Here is a 22225-nt window from a genome sequence, read left to right on the forward strand (position 1 = left end):
GGCTAGTGAAAAGGAAGGAAGTGGCAGAGGCAGATGCTCTCAATTTTAGTGAGACAGAAGTCCATGAGCTCCTCGTACTTAATATTGGAGGTGAGGGTGCAGGATTTGGGTGAGAGGGGTTTAAGGCGATGGTTTGCTGTGAAGAAAAGAAGCAAGCAGTTATCTTTACATTCCAGGATCATCCTGGAATAGTAAGCAGTTTTAGCAGGCAAACAGAATGTGATGGTGCTTTATTTGGTCCAATCAGATCTGGTAGTAAATAATTAAACCAGTTGTCCACCATATCTGTTCAAGTCTGTGCCCCTTGGATTTGCGAGTTGAGATTGGGGCCGTACAGGGAGCAGCCAGGGTAGTAATGGTTTTTATAGGGACTATGCCATCAAAAATGCAGGTGAGGGTGGGATTGAGCAAATCGGTAGCTACAGAAATGTTGTGAATGGAAGGCCAAAGGCTAGACAGTTGGGAGTTTGAAAGTGCAGTGTAAGTGAATTGGGATGTACTTTTTTTTTCAGCGTTGGACACAGGTGGAAGAATGGTTGAAAACATAGAATAATAGAAAATAGGAGCAGGAGTAGGCCTTTTGGCCCTTCGGGCCTGCTCCGCCATTCAAAAAAGATCATGGCTGATCGTCTAATTCAGTACCCCGTTCCTGCTTTCTCCCCAAATCCCTTGATCACTTTGGCATTAGGAAATATATCTATCTCCTTCTTGAATATATTTAATGACTTGGCCTCCACTGCCTTCTGCGATAGAGAATTCCACAGGTTCACCATCCTCTGAGTGAAGAAATTACTCCTCATCTCGGTTCTAAATGGCATACTCCGTATTCTGAGACTGACCGCTGGGTCTGGATTCCCCAACCATCGGGAACATCCTCCCTGCATCTAGCCTGTCTAGTCCTTTTAGAATTTTATAGGTTTCTGTGAGATCCCTTCTCATTAGAGCATGGCTACTCGACGACGTGTCTGGTTCGGGTCAGGTTGCTTTTCCGGGTCCGGCATTTGGGGTCAGGTCAGACTCATTCTGTCATCACCTCCGGTACGTGGCTCCAATGTTAATATACTTTTTGGACTTGAAAGGTTGTTTAGTTAGTTTTTTTTAAGCTTGTGCAGATGAGCAACAGAGTGAAAAACGGGAGCTAGGTTAACTGATGGTCAGGTTGGGCGCGGGAAAAAATTAAAGGACTCTGTCCGGGTCGGGTTTCATTTGCAGACCCGAGCAGGCCTTTACCTCTCATTCTTCTAAACTCTAGTGAATATAGGCCTAGTTGACCCAATCTCTCCCTATATGTCATTGCTGCCATCCCAGGAATCAGCCTAGTAAATCATCTTTGCACTCTTTCCATGGCAAGAACATCCTTCCTCAGATAAGGAGACCAAAACTGCACACAATACTCCAGATGTGGTCTCACCAAGGCCTTGTATAACTGCAGTAAGACATCCTTGCTCCTGTACTCAAATCCTCTTGCAATGAAGGCCAACATACCATTTGCCTTCCTAACTGCTTGCTGCATCTGAATGCTTGGCTTCAGCGACTAGTGTACAAGGACACCCAGGTCTCGTTGCACCTCCCCTTTTCCCAATCTACCAATCAGATAATCTGCCTTTCTGTTTTTACAGCCAAAGTGGATAACCCCTCATTTATCCACGTTATACTTCATCACCCATGCATTTGCCCACTCTCCCAACTTGTCCAAATCACATTGGAGCCTCACAATTTCCTCGCCCCCCCCCCCCAGCTTTGTGTTGTCTGCAAACTTGGAAATGTTACACTTAGTTCTCTCACCCAAGTCATTAATATATATTAGTGAATAGCTGGGGCCCAACACTGATCCCTGCGATACCCACTAGTCACTGCCTGCCACCTGGAAAAAGACCCGTTTATTCCTACTCTTTGGCTCCTGTCTGTCAACCAATTCTCAATCTATGCCAGTATATTACCCCCAATCCCATGTGCTTGAATTTTGCTCACTAGCTCTTAATGTGGGACCTTATCAAAAGCTTTCTGAAAATCCAAATACACCACATCCATTGGTTCCCCCTTATCTACTCTACTAGTTACATTCTCAAAAAAAACTCCAGTAGATTTGTTAAGCATGATTTCCCTTTCGTAAACCAATGCTGACTTTGTCCAATCCCGTTTTATGCTTTCCAGGTGTTCTGCTATCACATCCTTTTTCATAGACTCTAGCATTTTCCCCACTACTGATGTAAGACTAACTGGTCTGTAATTCCCTGTTTTTTCTCTGCCTCCTTTATTTTAAATAGTGGGCCTGCCTGGAACTCTGTCTAGCACTGCAAGTTTAGTTTAGTTTAGAGATACAGCACTGAAACAGGCCCTTTGGCCCACCAAGTCTGTGCCGACCATCAACCACCCATTTTATACTAATCCTACACTAATTCCACATTACTACCACATCCCCACCTGTCTCTATATTTCCCTACCACCTACCTATACTAGGGGCAATTTATAAAGGCCAATTAACCTATCAACCAGCAAGTCTTTGGCATGTGGGAGGAAACCGGAGCACCCGGAGGAAACCCACGCAGACACAGGGAGAACTTGCAAACTCCACACAGGCAGTCCCCAGAATTGAACCCGGGTCGCTGGAGCTGTGAGGCTGCGGTGCTAACCACTGTGCCGCCAATTGTACCAGCATTTGTAGTGTCCTGCTCATGTTTAAGATTCTCTTATGTAAGTTTGGCCAACATAGATCAGCCCTTACTAAATGTGCACTCAACTACATTTCTGTCGTCGTCCGTGGTCTTGTCTTGATTATATGTCTCGGAATATGAACTGCAAGCTCAGGATCTGGAAAGTAATTCAAATGGTAGTAACCCTGTTGATTCTTGGGGGTACCTCCCTGTAAGCAAACAATAAACCGGCAATGTTTTATTACAGTCCTTGGGGCATTGCTCAACACAAGTGCAGCATTCAGGTCAATATGTCATTGAACCTCTTCACCAGCCTGTTTACCTGAAGATGGTATGGGGTGGACTGAAGTGATTTTTATTTTGCTCTGTTGCCATGATTAAGGTGATTAGCTAAAACATAAAGCAAGCCGTTTGTTAAGACAAAACCTCTTCTGTGAGTGCAACCAATTGAAGTGAATACCTCACAATACAACAGCCTCAACAATGGACAAAAGAGCTACCACATCTGGATACCTGGACACAATCTATTATGGCTAATAAGTAATATTTGTGACCAACTTCTGTTAGGTAAGTGGCTACACTTTTGAAAGGTTTATTAATAATGGGTAAGGGTTACAACAAAATTTTGTGATCTCCTAGTTTAGCCTTACACTATTAGTTACACGCAGAAATTAACTGATGCAGCAATTTGTTTGCACATTTTACCTCCTGTCCTGCTAGAGGGATATCATGAGCTGCCTTTAGTAGAACTGCAGTACGCTGTCAGGACTTTTCTCACAACTGCCCCTCAACAGATTTGAATTTATAACCTGAGACGAAAAATCTCAACTAGTTGCTGAATAAGTGCATTTATAGAATTTGTTTAATTAGAAAATTCAGATGATTACTATTTAAACATGTTCCTAGATTTTGCTAATCACCAACTAATGTGAAAGGATGTGATGTACTAAGGTAATGTGATACCATTAAGCATAAAGGGTATTCAAACCAGTTTTAACTTGTCCACAAAGGAAAAGATTGACTGGAATTTTGCAAGTCTGCGCAATACATTAAGCTCCAAGATAAATTTTTTAAAAAGCTTCTTGTATTTGTTGTAAGAAAATCAAAGGTTAATGAACAGTCAACAATTCAAATCTTGTGAAAAATTACTTCTAAGTAGCCTTGGAACTTCCGTTTTAATAAAACAAAACGCATCATTCAAGGCTTCCAATCTTGGGCAGAGTTTATTTTTCTGAATGACACATCAACTTTGCCTGTTAAAAAAACTATGTCCAGAGAGAAGTCATGCATTTGATCTGCAAATTTCTCTTGGTCTTTCCCCTTCATGCATTAAATTACTTGTGCAATGAATATCATTCTGACCGCTGCAATACTATGACAATAACGGCCTTTCAATAAATTTCAAATTTTGTCCATTTTACTGTTCCATACGTGACTTCAGTAAATCTTGAACTGGTTTAAACTAGAGCAACTAAAATTAGCAAACAAAATATTTAAGAGGTAATGTTTTACAAATATACACTATAAATTTTTTAATTAATAACTTTGCAAGAGACCTTCAGTACATTGGGGGAAATTTTCCCTGGATACGTTAGGTGCTAAAGAGACTCCAAGGTGGCCAAGATGGATAGGATCTTATACTAAAATGGCAGTTTAGCACAAGACACATCTTGGTAAAGGAGTTGTACGAAGAACAGTCATCAAGAGGATCAAAGTTGATGGCTAGTGCTCCTTTTAAAAGGAGGCGGAACAGCATTTTGGTGGCTACTGCTTGACCTAATGGCCTCCAAATGGCGATGATTGGGAGTCAACTAGTGGTTGCAGAGGATCAGCGCTACTGCTGTTCACTTACTGCTGGAGGTTTGAAAAGGATTGTCGAAACACATTGGGAGACTTTCTGGGCACTTTGTCAAGACATCACTAGAACTTAAACATTTATTCAGGAAATTCTCTGAGAACTTTACCTGAAAAAAGTGCTGTGCTACTCTATAGGAGTCACCAGGAGAAAGGGTGCGATTAGTTATTGGCATCATGCTATGGGCCTTTTTGCTCTGCAGGCGGAATGGGAGCAGGAAATGTGGCCAGCCAGAGCATCACCAGCTGCTGCAGGAGAGCAAGATGGACCCCCTTCTCCATTGTGTGTATTGGACCTCCTTCACTGTGGCCCTCTCACTCAGTCCCTGAGCCATCTTGAAATGTGCCACTTCAGTGCCATCTATGTGGGTCAATGCATCCACATCATGGCCTTGATGGAAACCTGGCTGAGGGGTGATGACACCTTCCCCTAAATGAAATCTCCCCACCTGGCTGTATCTTCCACCACTTGCCCTGCCAAGACTGTCACTGTGGCAGTGTGGCTCTCATCACCAAATCATACCTTGACCTGTTCTCACGCTCCTCTGACACGTTCTTCTCTTTTGAGCATCTCAAATTGGTCCACCCATTTTGCCCCTCATTTAAAATCATCTTCTGCCCACCCAAGTACCATAAAACATTTTCTGACTTGAGATATCTTCACTGCTTTCCTCCTTCAGTCTCTGCATTGAACAAGTTCTCATCCTCTGATTCCAACCTCTATCTCAATTTATCATACTCTCACTCCTGAGTTCACTGCCTTTTTATTCTCATTTAATCTTTCCCTCCCATGTAAGCTTCTCAACCTTCATTCACAGCCATCCCCTTTGACCTTGCCATCTCACCTGACCTTGCTACTATTATATCAAACAGATAAGGCCATCTCTCATCACTACCTTGCATCACTCGCAATTCACACCCCCTTCCTCTTTCCACACGGGAAAGAGTGAGATCCGAGCGGGGCTAGCTGCTGCTGCCAGTCTACCAGCATTCGGAAAGCAAAATCGAGGTGTGACATCACAGGGAAGCGGATAGGCGATTGGCTGGATGAGACTTCGGCACTACAAACAGCACGAGAGGGGAGAGAGAGAGCGGCGAGCTAGTAGATGAGTATCAGGTGGGTATTTTCTTTTGAAAAGCACTACAAACATCTAAGTCTAGCGAGAGAGAGAGGAAGAGGGAGGGAGGATGCCACAATCAACAGAGCGAACAGGGGAACAGAGCGCCGTCGGGGTGAGTTAACAGGTAATTGGGTTTACCCTTTTCCCCCAACTGTTTATCTGGTACATTAATGATTGTATTGGTGCCACTTCCTGCTCTCGCCCCGAACTGGAAAACTTCTTCGACTTTGCTTCCCATTTCCATCCTTCTGTCATCTTCACATGGTCCATCTCCAACATTTCCCTTCCCTTCTTCGACTTCTTTGTCTCCATCTCTGGGGATAGGCAGTCCACTAGTATTTATTATAAGCCCACCGACTCCCACTGCTAACTTGACTACACTTACTCACACCCAGCCTCCTGTAAGGATTCCATTCTCCCAGTTTCTCCATCTCCGATGCATCTGTTCCGATGATGCAACCTTCCACTACAGTGCCTCCTGAGATGTCTTCCTTTATCCCCAACTAAGGATTCCCCCGCACTGTGGTTGACCAGGCCCTCCACCATGTCCAACCCATTTCCCGCAGTGCTGCCCTCACCCCTTCCCTTCTGGAACTGCGACAGGGTTCCACCTGTCCTCACTTTCCACCCCACCAGCCTCCACATCCAAAGAATCATCCTCTGCCTTTTCCTCCACCTCCAGCGTGATGCCACCATCAAACACATCATCTCCTCCCCTCCCTGTCAGCATTCCAAGGGGATCGTTCCCTCTGCGACCCCCTCGTCCACTGCTCCATCACCCCTGACGCCTCTTCCCTTTCCCATGGCACCTTCCCATGTAATCACAGGAGGTGTAATACCTGCCCTTTTACCTCCTTTCTCCTCACCATCCAAGGCCCCAAACACTCCTTCCAGGTAAAGCAGGGATGTACTACTTTCAATTTAGTATACTGTATTCGCTGCTCGCAGTGCAGTCTCGTCTACATTGGGGCGACCAAATCCAGATTGGGTGACTGCTTTGCAGAACACCTCTGCTCCATCCACAAGCATGATCCCGAGCTTTCGGTTGTTTGCCATTTTAATTCTCCACCCGGCTCATGCCCGCATTTATGTCCTCGGCCTGCTGCAGTGTTACAGTGAACATCAACTCAAACTCGAGGAACAGCACTTCATTTTCTGACTGGACACTCTACATCCTTCTGGACTCAATATTGAGTTCAATAGTTTCAGACTATGGGCACCATTATTTTTATTTTTATATATTTTTAATTTTTTTTCAACCATGTGCTAGTCTTAAACTTAGTTTTCATGTTTTTTGCTTTCATACAGATCTGTTCATTCTGCCATTCGCTCTCTATCTGGACTCCTGTTTTGTCTTTTGCTACAACTATTTAGCACTCCATTTGCATTCTGTTACATGACATCTGCCATTTAACCTCTTTTCTTTCCCCCCCCCCCCGCCGCCCCTGGCTGTTCTATAACAGTCCTTCGTTCTTGTACTTGCTCCCCCCTTCACTTGCTCAAAGACTGTTACGTTTCTAACTTTTGCTAGTTCTGATGAATGGTCGCAGACCTGAAAGGTTAACTCTGTTTCTCTCTGCACAGATGCTGCCAGACCTGCTGAGTATTTCCAGCACTTTCTGTTCTGATTTCAGAGTTCCAGCATCCGCAGTATTTTCATCTTATCTTATACTTGTGTTTCTACTTGGGTGTCAGAACTGTTTATGGAAGCCGGCAGTATCGTGTCTGTTGCCTGTACACAAGAATTTTATATTACCAATTTCAGGAGTTTGGTTGCTAACAAACTGCTATTGCAAATGAAGTATTAAAAGAAAATGAGAATTTACAGTAAGCAAAAATAAATGAAATTTTTTAGCAAAAATCACGTCATTTAATGTTGCTCAGATGTTACTTTATTTTGGGAGCGTAAGCTGCTTTAGAAAGGTTTTTTTCCCCCTCTATCAAATCTTGATTTGTTTAGTCATTTTTAGGAAAGCACAATTAGATCTCTCGATGTCAAATACTTAACTTTCAAGTGAACAATGTTGGAGTTTTTGTTCTATTCTACCTTTTTATTTTGCCTATTCTATACGCTTCCAAAAATTAGTGGCAGCTAAGGACAAGGACTAGGAGACTTTGACCAGAATTTCAGGCTGAGTTTACAGCTCAGGCTTTGGGAGGAGTTCAGAATATAGTAATTTCCTTCCAGAGGAAGTGACCACACAGTGTTGGTATGCAATCTGAGCAAAGGAGACCTTTCTGTTCAGCTCGGGTAAAATGAGCGGAGACAGACTGGGCTGTGAAAAATGCATCATTTTACAGTCGTCCCAGTAGAAGACCAGCATAAAACAGATTATGATAGCTTGGAAGGAGTGACCTGGGTTGATTACAGAGAGGCTGGGCATTGTTCAGAAGATCCAAATGATACAGTGAGTTCTGACGGTAAGTTGTGAAAACTTTGAGTCTCTGTTTAACTGCTTCTCTGTTCTGACGTGAGCGCCCCTCCCCGCACCCTCACCCCCCCCCCCCCCCCCACAAACAAAACTCCCAAACTATCTACAAGTTGAGTATTGAAAAAGTGAGATCTAAGAAAAAAGTTGTCTAGAGTTACATGGTTCTTCGACTAAGAATTGCTATCTATAATTTTGGAAGTATGCTGGATGTCGATTCACCATATTCAGTGATCTGCGGTTAAAAACAGGGCTGATGTAAGGATGATTTCAAGTGAGATCATGACTAGCTTTCTAATGCAAGTGGAATGTGTAACAGCAATATGAGCTGCAATCTTTTTTTTTGAGAAGTCAGTTAAGGAGTGTTTTTTTTTAATGAGATTTCTTGTGTGGGTTTTATATTTAAATTTTATGTGCAAACAGTACAATCTAGTTCATGGTGTTGCGCATAGAGAAAAAGATACATGTGTTCTGCTTTATATTAGGCAGAAGAATGTACATTAGTTAATTCACCTGTTTTAGATTAACAAGTTGCTGGATCCATTTAGATCCCTTAATTAGATGAGAAATTGAAATGAAGGAAAAATGTCACATTTTCATATTAAATTCAGAAGTACAAGTTAAATTTATTCACAAATATGAATGTGAAGTTATATGTTTGCATCTTTGCCTTTTTATTAGTCTTATAAGCTTGGTAACCCCACCTGCATGAGAAGTTTATTTCCTTCCAGATAACTTTGTTTAGAAATGATACTGTACTAAAGGTGCATGGATATTTGTTAAAGCTGTGTGTTTCCTCCTTATGACACAAGTACACAGAATTTTAGTAAGGCAGTCCATATGTATATTGGATGCAGGTGATTTAGAGGAAAAGCACAAAAGTTGCTGTACAATTTGAGCATGTCGGGTGTAAGGTCAGTTATAATCAGAGATTTATTTCATGTGAATGGCATGTTTAGTTTAGATTAGTTTAGAGATACAGCACTGAAACAGGCCCTTCGGCCCACCGAGCCTGTGCCGACCATCAACCACCCATTTATACTAATCCTACACTAATCCCATATTCCTACCACATCCCCACCTGTCCCTATATTTCCCTACCACCTACCTATACTAGGGGCAATTTATAATGGCCAATTTACCTACCAACCTGCAAGTCTTTTGGCTTGTGGGAGGAAACCGGAGCACCTGGAGTCCCTGGTCTATTTATACAATAGCTAGAATCTGATTATTTTTTGAAGAACTTATTTTTGGCTACTCTTAACCATTTTCACTGAAGAGTTATGTTCTTATAATCATTTTTTGTCAGTGACCATTTAATATGTGTTCAGTACGACTTTTGGCTATACAAGTGTTCTGGTCACATTTTGTGATGTGTTGGTAGTGATGTCTGTCTTCGTGATGCAGATACATCAGAAATTAAAATGTCTGGCTACTCGTGGTAAGTTACAAGTTCATGTCTGCTGTTGATACATTCTCTTGTTTTTAGTGATTATTATTCACTCTTGTGTCTATTACAGGAGTTGACGCATACTGCCCTATTTCCACTTGCTTGCTACAGGGACCTGGGAGAGTAACAATTGAACTCCCTTGTGACCAGAATCTCTCTTGCCTATGTGGTTCCTTTATTTCTTCAATGACAGGCTGAGTTCACGTTAGATAAGATGAAATTCTGAAGCTTTGAATTGTAAACTATTTTGTTCGATAGTAAGTTGAAATGTACAGAGCAAGGAAGAACTCGAAAGTCATATGAACATATGAATTAGGAGCAGGAGTAGGCTGCTTGACCCATCGAGCCTGCTCCGCCATTCAATAAGTTCATGGCTGAACTGCTCCACATTTCCGCATACCCCCAACAACCTTACACCCCCTTGCTTATCAAGAATCTATCTACCTCTGCCTTAAAAATATTCAAAGACTCTGCTTCCACTGCCTTTTGAGGAAGAGAATTCTAAAGACTCACGACCCTCAGAGAAAGAATTTCTCTTCATCTCTGTCTTAAATGGGCGACCCCTTATTTTTAAACAGTTACCCCTAGTTTGAGATCCTCCCACAAGGGGAAACGTGCTTTCCACATCCACCCTCAGGATCTTGTATGTTTCAATCAAGTCGCCTCTTACTCTTCTAAATTCCGGCGGATGCAAGCCTAGCCTGTCCAATCTTTCCTCATAAGACAGGCAACCCATTGCAATTATTAGTCTAGCAAGCCTTCTTTGTACTGCCTCCAATGCATTTATATTCTTCCTTAAATAAGGAAGCCAGTACTGTACGCAGTACTCCAGATGTGGTCTCACCAATGCCCTGTATAGCTGAAGCATAACCTCCCTACTTTTGTATTCAATTCCCCTCGCGATAAACGATAACATTCTATTAGCTTTCCTAATTGCGTGCTGTACTCGCATACTAACCTTTTGCAATTCATGCACTAGAACACCCAGATCCCTCTGCATCTCAGAGCTCAGCAATCTCTCTCCATTTAGATAATATGCTTTTTTATTCTTCCTGCTAAAGTGGACAATTTCACACTTTACCACATTATACTCCATTTGCCAGGTCTTTGCCCACTCACTTAACCTATCTATATCCCTTTGTAGGTCGTTATACAAATGCATAATTTTGGAATGACCCAAAACGTTTCACAGCAAACAAGCTATTTTTGAAATGCAGTCATTATTGTAATGTGGATAAACCCAGTAGCTAATTTGCACACAGAAAGGTTTTAAAGAATACCAAGAATTGGTGGTTTTAGATGCAGGATAGATATTGGCCAAGAGAGCTCCATGCTCCTCTTCATATAGCGCGGCAAATCTGTCTGTGCCGGACTCCCACAGTTCTAGAATGAAGTGACAGCCAATGTGCTGATTTCTGGATTGAGGCTTGAACCTGAACCTTCTGACTCTGGGGAGAATGCTACCACTGAGCCAAGGCTGGCACCTATGATCATCATTTGCAAAGGAACATAATACTTAGGAGCAGGAGTAGGTCTTTTGGCCCTTTTGAGCCTGCTCTGCGATTCGATTAAAATCATGGCTGAACTGGTTCTGGGCTCAACTCCACTTTCCTGTCTGTCACCCATAATCCTTGACTCCCTTGTCTATCAAAAATCTATCTAACTTAGCCTCGAATAAATTCAATGACCCAGCCTCCACTGATTTCTGGGGAAGAGAATTCCACAGACTAACGAGCCTTTGAGAAAAAAAAATTCCTCCTCATCTCCGTCTTAAAAGGGAGACCTCTTATTCTTAAGCTGTGCCCTCTAGTTCTAGTCTCCCTCACAAGAGGAAACATCCTCCCGGAATCCACTCTATCAAGTCCCCTCAGGATCTTCCATTTTTTCAATAAGATCACCTCTTATTTTTCTAAACTCCAATGGGTAAAGGCCCAGGTTTAATTGGTACAACTTATATTCAGGTAATGAAAAAGAACATTTCCGTATGTTGTCTTACTTGAAGCAGAATAATTCCTCTGCATCCTGCAGTCATTCAAGCTGGGCAGATGCAGTCTCCTACATTCATTTTTACTGTGTCTGGCTGCTTCCAAATAACTGTCAGCCTTTCTTAGTCTCTGTTTGTTCTTTAAAAAAAAAACTCACTCTGTCACAAAACCAGACCCTTTCTCAAACTTTGTTTTTAATTCATTCACTGGATGAGGCTGTCGCTGGTGCCTTTGAGAAGGTGGTGAGCCGCTGCCTTGAATATAATTGAGTGGCTTGCTAGGCTATTTCAGAGAGCAGTTAAGAATCAACCACATTGTTGTGGGTCTGGAGTCACACACAGGGCAGACCTCCGTTCCTAAAGGACATTAGTGAATCAAATGGGTTTTTAATAGCAATCCAGTAGTTTCATGGTCAACATTAATACTAGCTTTTTTTTAAGTTAATTGAAGTTAAATTTCCCAGCTGCCTTGGTGAGATTTGAACTTGTGTCTCTAGATCATTAGTCCAGGCCTCTCTAATCCAGCAACATAGCCACTAGTAACACAGATCAAAGGCTTTTTCATCTCACTAGTGAGGGGTATCTTTTTGAGAACGCCCTGACAAACTAGGGAATTGCATATTGTTCAGTATTGGAGTAAATAAATTGCTAATGAACATATTAAGCACCTTTTTGTCCAGGTGCCTCTATTTTTAAACTTGTGAAAATATACATTGCTTCACAACTTCCTTCTATCGAAAAAGACAAATTACTCAGAAGTGTGACAGAGAATGCTTGATAGTTTAGGTTTCTGTGTCCTGAGATCTCCGATGTTGATTAAGACCTGACAACTTTCTAGGGAGTTGTTGAAGTCTCCATTTTATTTACTTTTAAAAATGTATGTGCTGTTTTGTGTGCCTAAGTGCATCCTGCTGGTGTCTGAAACACCTACCTTTCACTCAGCACCATTCTCTGTAATCCACTATGTGCTGAATTGCAGGAATGACTTGTCTTAGAGGCGCAATTTATATGTTGGCATAAATAGTTTTTAACTCCTTCTGAATATGCCAGGAGTTGAAAAATGAAACCACGCATATTACTGATGACCTGCAATGTAATCTTTTCCCCAATTTTTAATGTCCTTTTTATAGCATGACAAATTTCATTCAATGAAATTTCCTAGTTGCAATGAATAATTCTGAAACTTACACATACCCCAAAAAGGTGAATGTGGTGTGGAAATAGTTTTGAAGTGCGAAGTGTAAAGGAGGTTCTGACTTGTGTTCAGTGAGCTGTTGGCGCCTGTTGACCTGATGTTTTTTTTAAAAAATGACCAAAAAATTGCTCAGTACATGATCGGAAAAAATGTTCATCAATGTTTATAATTTGTGCTGTTTAAATTGTATTCTAGTTAAAGAATAGATAATTTTTTCAAAGATCTATGAAATATCAAATGTTAAACCTCTCATTTTTACTTTCATTCTCATTCCCACATGAGTTTTATAAATTTTCCCATCTGAGAGAAACCAGTGAAATAACTTAAATAAAAACAATGCTGGAAATACTCAGCATGTCTGGCAGCATCTGTTGGGAGAGAAGCTCAGTTAACTTTTCAGGTCTGTGACCTTTCATCAACTTGTAGTTTGCAACAACAGTTGGTGGGACAGGGATTAATTTGCTTTGAATTCATGCCATTTTTGTTATCCGTTCTTGCCATTTTTTTTAGTTTTGTTTCAATTTTCAGAGACCACTCATGACTTTCTACCACTGTTTTCTTCAACCTGTTCTCTTGAGCTTCCTTGTTTCCTGAAAATGTTCTGCTTTTGACTTTACCTTTCATTCAACATTCTTTATTTCTAGGAACAGGAATAGGCCATTCAGCCCTTCAAGCCTGTTCCACCATTCAGTTAGATCCCTGCTGATCTATATCTTAACTCCATCTATCCATCTTGGGTCCATAACCCTCAATACCTTGCATTTTAAAAATCTATCTGTCAATTTTGAAATTTTCAATTGACCTAGCTTCAGCAGCACTTTGGAGGAGAGTGCTCCAGATTTCTACTACCCTTTTGTATGACGAAGTGATTGGGGTAATATATTAGTATGGATTGAGAATTGGTTAACAGGCAGAAAGCAGAGAGTAGGAATAAACGCATCATTCTCAGGATGGCAGGCTGTTACTAGTGGGGTACCACAAGGATCAGGATGGCAGGCTGTTACTAGTGGGGTACCACAAGGATCAGTGCTAGGGTCACAGCTGTTCACAGTCTATATAAATGATTTGGATGTGGGGACCAATTGTAATATTTCCAAATTTGCTGATGAGACAAAATTAGGTGGGAATGCAAGGTGTGAGGAGGATGCAAGGAGGCTTCAAGAGGACTTGGACAGGCTAAGTGAATGGGCAAGAACATGGCAGGTGAAATATAAGGTAAACTGTGAAGTGATTCACTTTGGTAGAAAAAACAGAGGCAGAATATTTCTTAAATGGTGAGAGGTTGGGAAGTGTTGATGTCTGCAGGGGCCTGGGTGTCCTTGTTCATGAGTCACTTAAAAACTAGCATGTAGGTGCAGCAAGCAATTAGGAAGGCAAATGGTATGTTGGCCTTCACTGCAAGGGGATTTGAGTACAGAAGTAAAGATGGCTTGCTGCAATTGTATAGAGCCTTGGTGAGTCCGCACCCAGAGTACTGTGCACAGTTTCGGTCTCCTTATCTAAAGAAGGATATACTTGCCATTGAGGGAGACTAAACCCTGGGATGGTAGGATTGTCTTATGAGGAGAGATTGAGGAAACTGGGCCTGTATTTTCCAGAGTTTTGAAGAATAAGAAGTGATCTAATTGAAACATACAAAATTCTTACAGGGCGTGATGGTGGATGTAGAAAGGATGTTTCCCCTGGCTGGTGAGTCTATAACCAGAGGACATAGTCTCAGAATAAGGGGTAGGCCATTTAATAGAGGAGGAGGAATTTCTTCACTCAGGGTGAATCTTTGGAGTTCTCTACCCCAGAGAGCTGTGGAAGCTCAATCACTGAGCATGTTCAAGACAGAAAATGACATCAAGGAATATTGGGAAAGCAGTGTTGAGGTGGATGATCAGCTATGATCTAACTGAATGGCGGAGCAGGCCTGATGGGCTGAATGACCTACTCCTGTTCCTATATTTACTAAGGAAAAGGAATCTGACAAAATATTGGTAGAAGCAATGGATAGGGTAAAAATTGAGATACGGAGGGTACTGGAAAGGCTGGCTATGCTTAGGGTAGATAAGCCACCTGGTCTGGATGGCTAGAATCCCAAGTTGCTAAAGGAAGTGAGGATGGAGATAGCGGAAGGACTTGCCATAATCTTCCAATTGTCGCCAGAAATGGGGGAGGTACCAGTAGATTGGAGAGGCAAATGTGACACCTTTTATTCAAGGAAAGGTGCAGACACAGTCCTAGCAACTACAGGCTTGTTAGTTTTAACATCAGTGGTGAGTGAATAAGGCTTTGGAAACAGTCAGGAAAAAGGTCAACAGGCACATGGAGAAGTTCGAGTTAATTAAGAACAGCCAGCACGGATTTGTAGAAGGCAGATCATGCTTGGCTAATCTAATGAATTTTTTTCCTCTTACTTTCCGACATCGAACTCCATCTGCCACAATTTGCCCGCTCACTTAATCTATCAATGTCCCTTTGCAACTTTTTTGGTTCCATCTACACCATTTACTGTGCCAACTAACTTAGTGTTGTCAGCAAGCTGAGATATATGGCTCGCTATTCCTTCATTCAAGTCGCTTTATAAATATAGTGACAAACTGATGCCCAGCATCAATCATAGAGTCAGAGTCATAGAGAGATACAGCACCAAAACAGGCCCATTGAGTTCATGCCGACCATCAACCACCCATTTATACTAATCCTACATTAATCCCATTTTCCCTCTCACATTCCCACCTACCCTCAATTCTCATACCACCTACCGACACTAGGGGCAATTTACAATGGCCAATTTACCTATCAACCCGCAAATGCTTGGGAACATCACTCATCCCCTCCTGCCAATTTGTGTATATACCCATTATCGATTCTATCTCCTTCCTGCTATCGAAGCGAATGAATGGGTTGTCTCCAATTCCATGCATGCTTTTTTTTTGTTAATGGTTTCTTTTATGGAACCTTGTTGAATGCCTTTTGGAAGTCTATATAAATAATAGTCTTAGACACTCCTTTAGTTATTTCCTCATTCTGATACGTTCATTAGATATGACTTAACAGTATGACTTAGATATGGCGGCGCAGTGGTTAGCACCGCAGCCTCACAGCTCCAGTGACCCGGGTTCAATTCTGGGTACTGCCTGTGTGGAGTTTGCAAGTTCTCCCTGTGTCTGCGTGGGTTTCCTCTGGGTGCTCCGGTTTCCTCCCACATGCCAAAAGACTTGCAGGTTGATGGGTTAATTGGCCATTATAAATTGCCCCTTGTATAGGTAGGTGGTAGGGAAATATAGGGACAGGTGGGGATGTGGTAGGAATATGGAATTAGTGTAGGATTAGTATAAATGGGTGGTTGATGGTCGGCACAGACTCGGTGGGCCGAAGGGCCTGTTTCAGTGCTGTATCTCTAAACTAAACTAAACTTTACAAACTATGCTGACTTTCTCTGAACAGCTCATTTTATTGTATTCTATGCCAGTGCAGTGCCATGCCATCAAAAAGTGTTCAGTTTAAAGTAGCCAGACTTTGCATTTATCACAGGAGTTCTGTGATTTAGAATGGTATTTGTAGTTTATCAAGTCACAGTTGTCTGGCAGAATTTCACCCCTATTCAATACGTTGTGGCAATCTGATTTCCTAATTTTATTCATCTTTCCCACTTTCCGAGCAGTATCACATATAACAAACTGAGGTACATTAACCATTTTAGTTAATTCGCACAATGCTATCATTGACCTTTAAGTGACAGTGAGTCATAAAAGCCTAGGAAACCACCATCCAAGAGAAGTGGAATGATATTGAAGATGTATGAATAAAAATACCAGCTCTTGTCTCTTCCCCCAGCCCTGAGATCAATAATTATGCAAGAAGCGTAAAGCTTGCTAAGTGGCTGAATTTTAAATGATACAATTTAACCTATGTAGAAGTAAACTTCAGCACAAGGAGGGAATAAATTAACACTCAAAGAAGCTGTATTTGAGCCCAGTATGGTAAAAGGATTCATCTATCTGCCAACATTTCATCCGAACATTGCAGTACTATTTTAAGTTGAAGTGCATGACACAAAGTGTCGATTCTTTGAATATTTTGTACTTAAGCATGTTAAACTTTATAGTTTATTGGTCATAGCTGAGAGTTGAACTCTTTCTATTTATACATAAAATGACACTCTACGTCCAAGTTTAATCAGTCATTCTAAGTACCTGTTACTCTTGTAGGTTGTGCTGTCGTATGCATCTTCAGCATTAAAGATGTTTCATTTGTGTTATACACAGCTGCTATTTTATAGTTGAGTATATTATTCTGAGATTGCACAATCTGACCATCAGGTTTCCATTCAAAATTCTGTCAGAAATTTTATTTTCAGCTGCCATCTTTTCTCCAACTGAAATTAATATCCAAAATAAGGACCTGAACAAAATAAAAAATTCAAACATTGCATATTTCACAAGATATTGACATCATTCATTGAATTGTCTTTTGTGTCTTTTAATGCATTTAAATTAAAATCTTTATTTGAAGGCTTCAGTCTGTCTCAAACACCTGGACGTTTACTGAATAGTTTTATCCTACAACACTTGAGAGAGCTTTCTTAGTTGGGGGGATAGCATAGTGATCATGTTACTGGACGAGTAATCCAGAGACATGAGTTCAAATTCCACAATGGTAGCTATGGAATTTAAATGCAGTTAAATAAATCTGGAACAAAAAGCTAATATCCATAATGATCATGAAACTACCAGTTTGTCATTTCAAAAGAAACATCTGGTTCACTAATGTTCTTTTAGGGAAGGAAATCTGCTATCCTTGCCTGGTCTGGCCTACATGTGACTCCAGACCCACAGCAATATGGTTGACTCTTAATTCCTTTCTGAAATAGCCCAGCAAGCCCACAGTTGTATCAAGGCTGCTAGAAAAACAATAATATGAATAAAACCAGACGAACCCCCCAGCATCAACCTCGGTACTCGACAAGACAAAGGCTCACTCAGCCCAGTCAATCCTGCAAAGTCCTCAGTAACAGCTGGGGACTTGTGCCAAAATTGAAGGAACTATCTCCCAGTCTATTTGAGCAACAGGCCGACATACTCACACTCACCGATTTAAAGGCCCGCTCGGGTCTGCAAAAAAAAACCCGGCCCGAGTCCTTCCATTTTTTTCCCACGCCCGACCCGATCATCAGTTAGCTTACCTTCAGTTTTTCACTTTGTTGCTGATCTGCACAAGCTTAAACTAACTATAATAAAACCACCTTTCTAGTAGAAAAATTAAATTAACTGTGGAGCCACTTACCTGTGATAGAGTGTGTCCGACCCGGCCGAACCCGACCCGACACGTGTCTGGTTCAGGTCGGGTAGCAGGCCTTTACTTGCTGAATCATGCCTTCCAGGCAACATCCCAGACACCACCTCCAACATCCCTGGGTATGTTCTGTCCTACTGGCAGGACAGACCCACTAGAGGTGGTGGCACAGCGATATGCAGCTGGGAGGGTGTGGCTCAGAGTCCTCAACATTGACTCCGAACACCATGAAGTCCCTCACATTAGTTCAAACATGGGCAAGTAAACCTCTTGATTGCCACCTACCATTCTCCCTCAGCTCATGAGTCAGTACTCCTCCATGTCAAACACCACTTAAAAACAAAGGGAAACAAGAGCACAAAATGTACTCCGGGTGGATGGGGGCTGCATGCATAAGAAGTAGGAACAGGAGTAGGCCCATTCAGCCCTTTGTGCCTGCTCTGCCATTCAGTAGCATCGTGACTGATCTGATGGTGGCCTCAACTCCACTTTCCTGCCTGCACCACCGCCCCCCCCCCCCCCCCCCCCCCAATAACCCTTGACTCCCTTGTAGATCAAAAATCTGTCTCTCTCAGCCCTGAATATATTCAGTGACCCAGCTTTCACTGCTGTCCGGGGTAGAGAATTCCAAAGATTAATGACCTTTTGAGAGAAGAAATTCTTCCTCATCTCTGATCCAAATGCAAGACCCCTTATTCTGAAATTCTGTCCCCTAGTTCTAGATTCCCCCACGAGGGGAAACATCCTCTCAGCATCTACCCTGTCAAGTCCCGTCGGAATCTTATATGTTTCAATAAGATCACCTCCCATTCTATAAACTTCAATGAGTATAGGCCTAACCTGCTCAACCTTTCCTCATGAGACAACCCCTTCATCACAGGAATCAACTTAATGAACCTTCTTTGAATTGCCTCCAATGCAAGTTATATCTCTCCTTAAATATGGAGACCAAAACTGAATACAGTATTCTAGGTGAGGTCTCACCAATGCCCTGTATTGTAGCAAGACTTCCCTACTTTTATACTCCAGCCCCCTTGCAATAAAGGCCAACATTCCATTTGCCTTCCTAATTACTTGCTGTACCTGCATGTTAACTTTTTGTGATTTCATGTATGAGAACACCCAGATCCTTTTGTATTGCAGCATTCCGCAGTCTCTCTCCATTAATCTGCTTTTCTATTCTTTCTACCAAAGTGGATAAACTCTAATTTTTCCACATTATACGCCATCTGCCAAATTTGCCCACTCACTTAACCACTACTTACCGAGCTGCCTGAGTCCTAAAGGACATAGCTGGCAGGTGTTGAGAGAAGCAACTTGAGGGAAAATCCTTCTTGACCACATCCTCACCAATCTCCCTGTCTCAGATGCATTTGTCCATGACAGTATTGGTAGAAGTGACTGTTGTACCGTCCTTGTGGACATGAAGTCCCATCTTCCCACTGAGGGCACCCTCCATTGTGTTTGGCACTACCGCTGTGCTAAATGGGATAGATTCGGAACCGATTAGCAACTCAAACCTGGGCATCAGTGAGATACTGTAGGCCTTCAGCAGCAGCAGCAGGATGGTATTCCATCACAATCTTTAACCTCATGGCCTGTTGTATCTCTCACTCTACCATTGTCATCATGCCAGGGGACCAATCCTGGTTTAGTGAGTGTAGAACAGCATGCCAAAGAGCAGCACCTGGCATATCTAAAAAAAGAGTTGCTAACCTAGTGAAGCTACAAGGCGAGATTACATACACGCTAACAGTGGAATCAGCATGCTGAAGACAGAGCTATGTAATCTCACAACCAACGAATCAGATCTACCACATCCAGTCACGAATGGTGGGCAATTAAACAACTAACTGGTGGAGGAGGGTCCATGAACATCCCCATCCCAAATGATAGAGTCCAGCACATGAGTACTAAAGAAATGTTTGCAACCATCTTCAGCCAGACATAACAAGTAGATGATCCATTTCTGCTTCCTCCTGAAATCCCTAGGATTACAGATGCCAGTCTTACGTCAATTTACTCGCTCCACATGATATCAAGAAATGGCTGAGCGCGCTGGATACAGCAAAGGCTTTGACCCTGAAAACATCTTGGCTGTAGTGCTGAAGACTTGTATTCCAGCACTTGCCACCCGTCTTGCTGTTCAGTACAGCTGCAACACTGGAATCTGCTTGACCAAGTGGAAAATTGCCCACGTATGTGTTGTACATAAAAAGCAGGACTAATCCAATCCAATGAATTACCACCTCATCAGACGACTGTCATCAGGAAGATGTTGTTGGCAGTGCACTTACCAATAACCTGCTCAGCGATGCTCCATTTGGGTCCCGACATGACCACTCCAGACCTCATCGTAGCCTTGGTCCAAGCGTAGACAAAATAACTGCATTCCAGATGAGGCAAGAGTGACTGCCTTGACATCAAAGCAGCATTTGATTGATTGTTGCATCAAGGAGCTCTAGTAAAACAGGTCAATGGCAATTGTGGGGAGAACCTCTCCATTGGCTAGATTGATACCATGGTTGTGGTTGTTGGAGGCCAACCATCTAAGCTCCAGGACATCACTGCAGGAGTTCCTCAGGTTAGTGTCCTAGGCCCAGCCATCTTCAGCTGCTTCACCCATGACCTTCCCGCCATCATAAAGTCAGTAATGGGGATGTTTGCTGATGATTACACAGCGCAGTTCCTCAGATAATGGAGCATTCCGTGCTTGCATGCAGCAAAACCCGGACAACATTCAAGCTTGGGCTGATATGTAGCACGTAATATTTCTGCCTTACAAGTGCTAGGCAATGACCATTTCCAACAAGAGAATGCCTTACCATCTCTCCTTTACATTCAATGGCATTGCCAGATCCCCCACTATCAACATCCTGCAGGGTCACCATTGACCAACGACACAAATACTGTGGTTACAAGATCAGGTTGGAGACTGGGTATTCTGCAGTTAGTAACTCACCACCTGACTCCTCAGAGTCTTTCCACCATCTACAAGATGAAAGTCAGGAGTGTGATGGAATACTTTCCACTTGTTGGGATGAGTGCAGTTCCAAAGCTCCAGGATAAAGCAACCCACTTAAATGGGACCCCATCCACCAGCTTAAATGTTTACTTCCCTCCAACCACCAGCGCATTGGCAGCTGTTTGCATTATTTGCAAGATACACTGCAGCAAGTTGTCAGGACTACTTCGACAGCACCTCCTAATTCTCTGACCTCTCGGGACAAGGACAGCAGGTGCATCACCTGCAGGGTTCTCTCCGAGTCTCGCACCATCCTGTCCTGAAAATGTATCACCGTTGCTTCATTGTCACTGGGTCAAAATCCTGGAACAACACTGTGGGAGTACCTTCACCAGAAGGACTACAGTGGTTCATGATGGCAGCTCACCACCAGCATCTCGAGGTAATTTATCGATGAACAGTAAATGCTGGCCTGGCCAGTGATGCCCACATTCCGTGAATTAATTTTTTTTTTTAAAAGTATGTGCAGTTAACAGAATTTTCAAGTTTGCAATCTCAACATGAACAGGAGTTGAAGGTTGTGCCCTCTCTTCCTGTGGGTATTTGAGTTTTTTGGCTCTTTTCAAAAGACTTTAAAGGAAACCTGTGACTGAATTCATGAAGCATATATTTCAGGGGCATGATGAATTTATATGGTTTTTGTTATTAAGTCACAGAATAACAGAGGCAGCGCTCTGAATATAAACAGCTTTATCAAAAGAGATTTCAGTAATGGTTCAGGGAAGCCCAGAAACACAATTAAGTTGGTGTTCTGTTTTGTTTGTCTTATGGAAATTTATGTTTCTTACGGACTTTATAAATTGGCATATTCAGTAATAATGCACTCCAGGCACTGTCCAGGAGTGCATATCAGGATGCTGTGCATCTTCAATCAGTGATTTTATGGGAGGGTGGGGGATAGCGGAGCTGAGAGTTTGAAAGAGGTCAGTGGCTGTTTGATTTCCGTTATCCTGTTTTTCCCCCTTCAATAACGGTGCTAGATTCTGCTCCAGCCAGTACTGGTAGGTCACAGCAACTCAAACCTCTGACCTATGTTCTGCTGGACCTCAGGATCTCCCTCCTCAGAATTTTTTCTCTTTCCCCTCCCTGGAGGATCCCCTGATTTCCCCTCTCCGCTTACAAATCTGTAGCCTGCATCAGCCCTAATTCCATAACTGCCTCCAGTGCTCCCAAACCTTGAACGTTCTTCCTGGTGTCCTAGGTCCCAGGAGTCCTCTCCTACTGCATATG

General features: G+C 42.4%; 1 protein-coding gene across 2 annotated transcripts in view; it reads left to right on the forward strand.

Annotated features, from left to right (window-relative positions):
* Positions 1-22225, forward strand: part of slc12a4 (solute carrier family 12 member 4) — a 207711-nt gene that overhangs the window by 37402 nt on the left and 148084 nt on the right. Inside the window, exon 1 of one of the 2 annotated variants that reach the window (XM_068049480.1) lies at positions 7846-8050. The exons of the other annotated variant lie outside the window; for it this stretch is intronic. Within the exon in view, the coding sequence (XP_067905581.1) occupies positions 7915-8050 (136 nt within the window). The 5' untranslated portion in view covers positions 7846-7914. Of the gene's footprint in view, positions 1-7845; positions 8051-22225 lie in introns of those variants that run through there. 2 annotated transcript variants of the gene reach the window in all.

This window comes from Heterodontus francisci, chromosome 17, assembly GCF_036365525.1.
Source record: "Heterodontus francisci isolate sHetFra1 chromosome 17, sHetFra1.hap1, whole genome shotgun sequence".
Classification (NCBI taxonomy): domain Eukaryota; kingdom Metazoa; phylum Chordata; class Chondrichthyes; order Heterodontiformes; family Heterodontidae; genus Heterodontus; species Heterodontus francisci.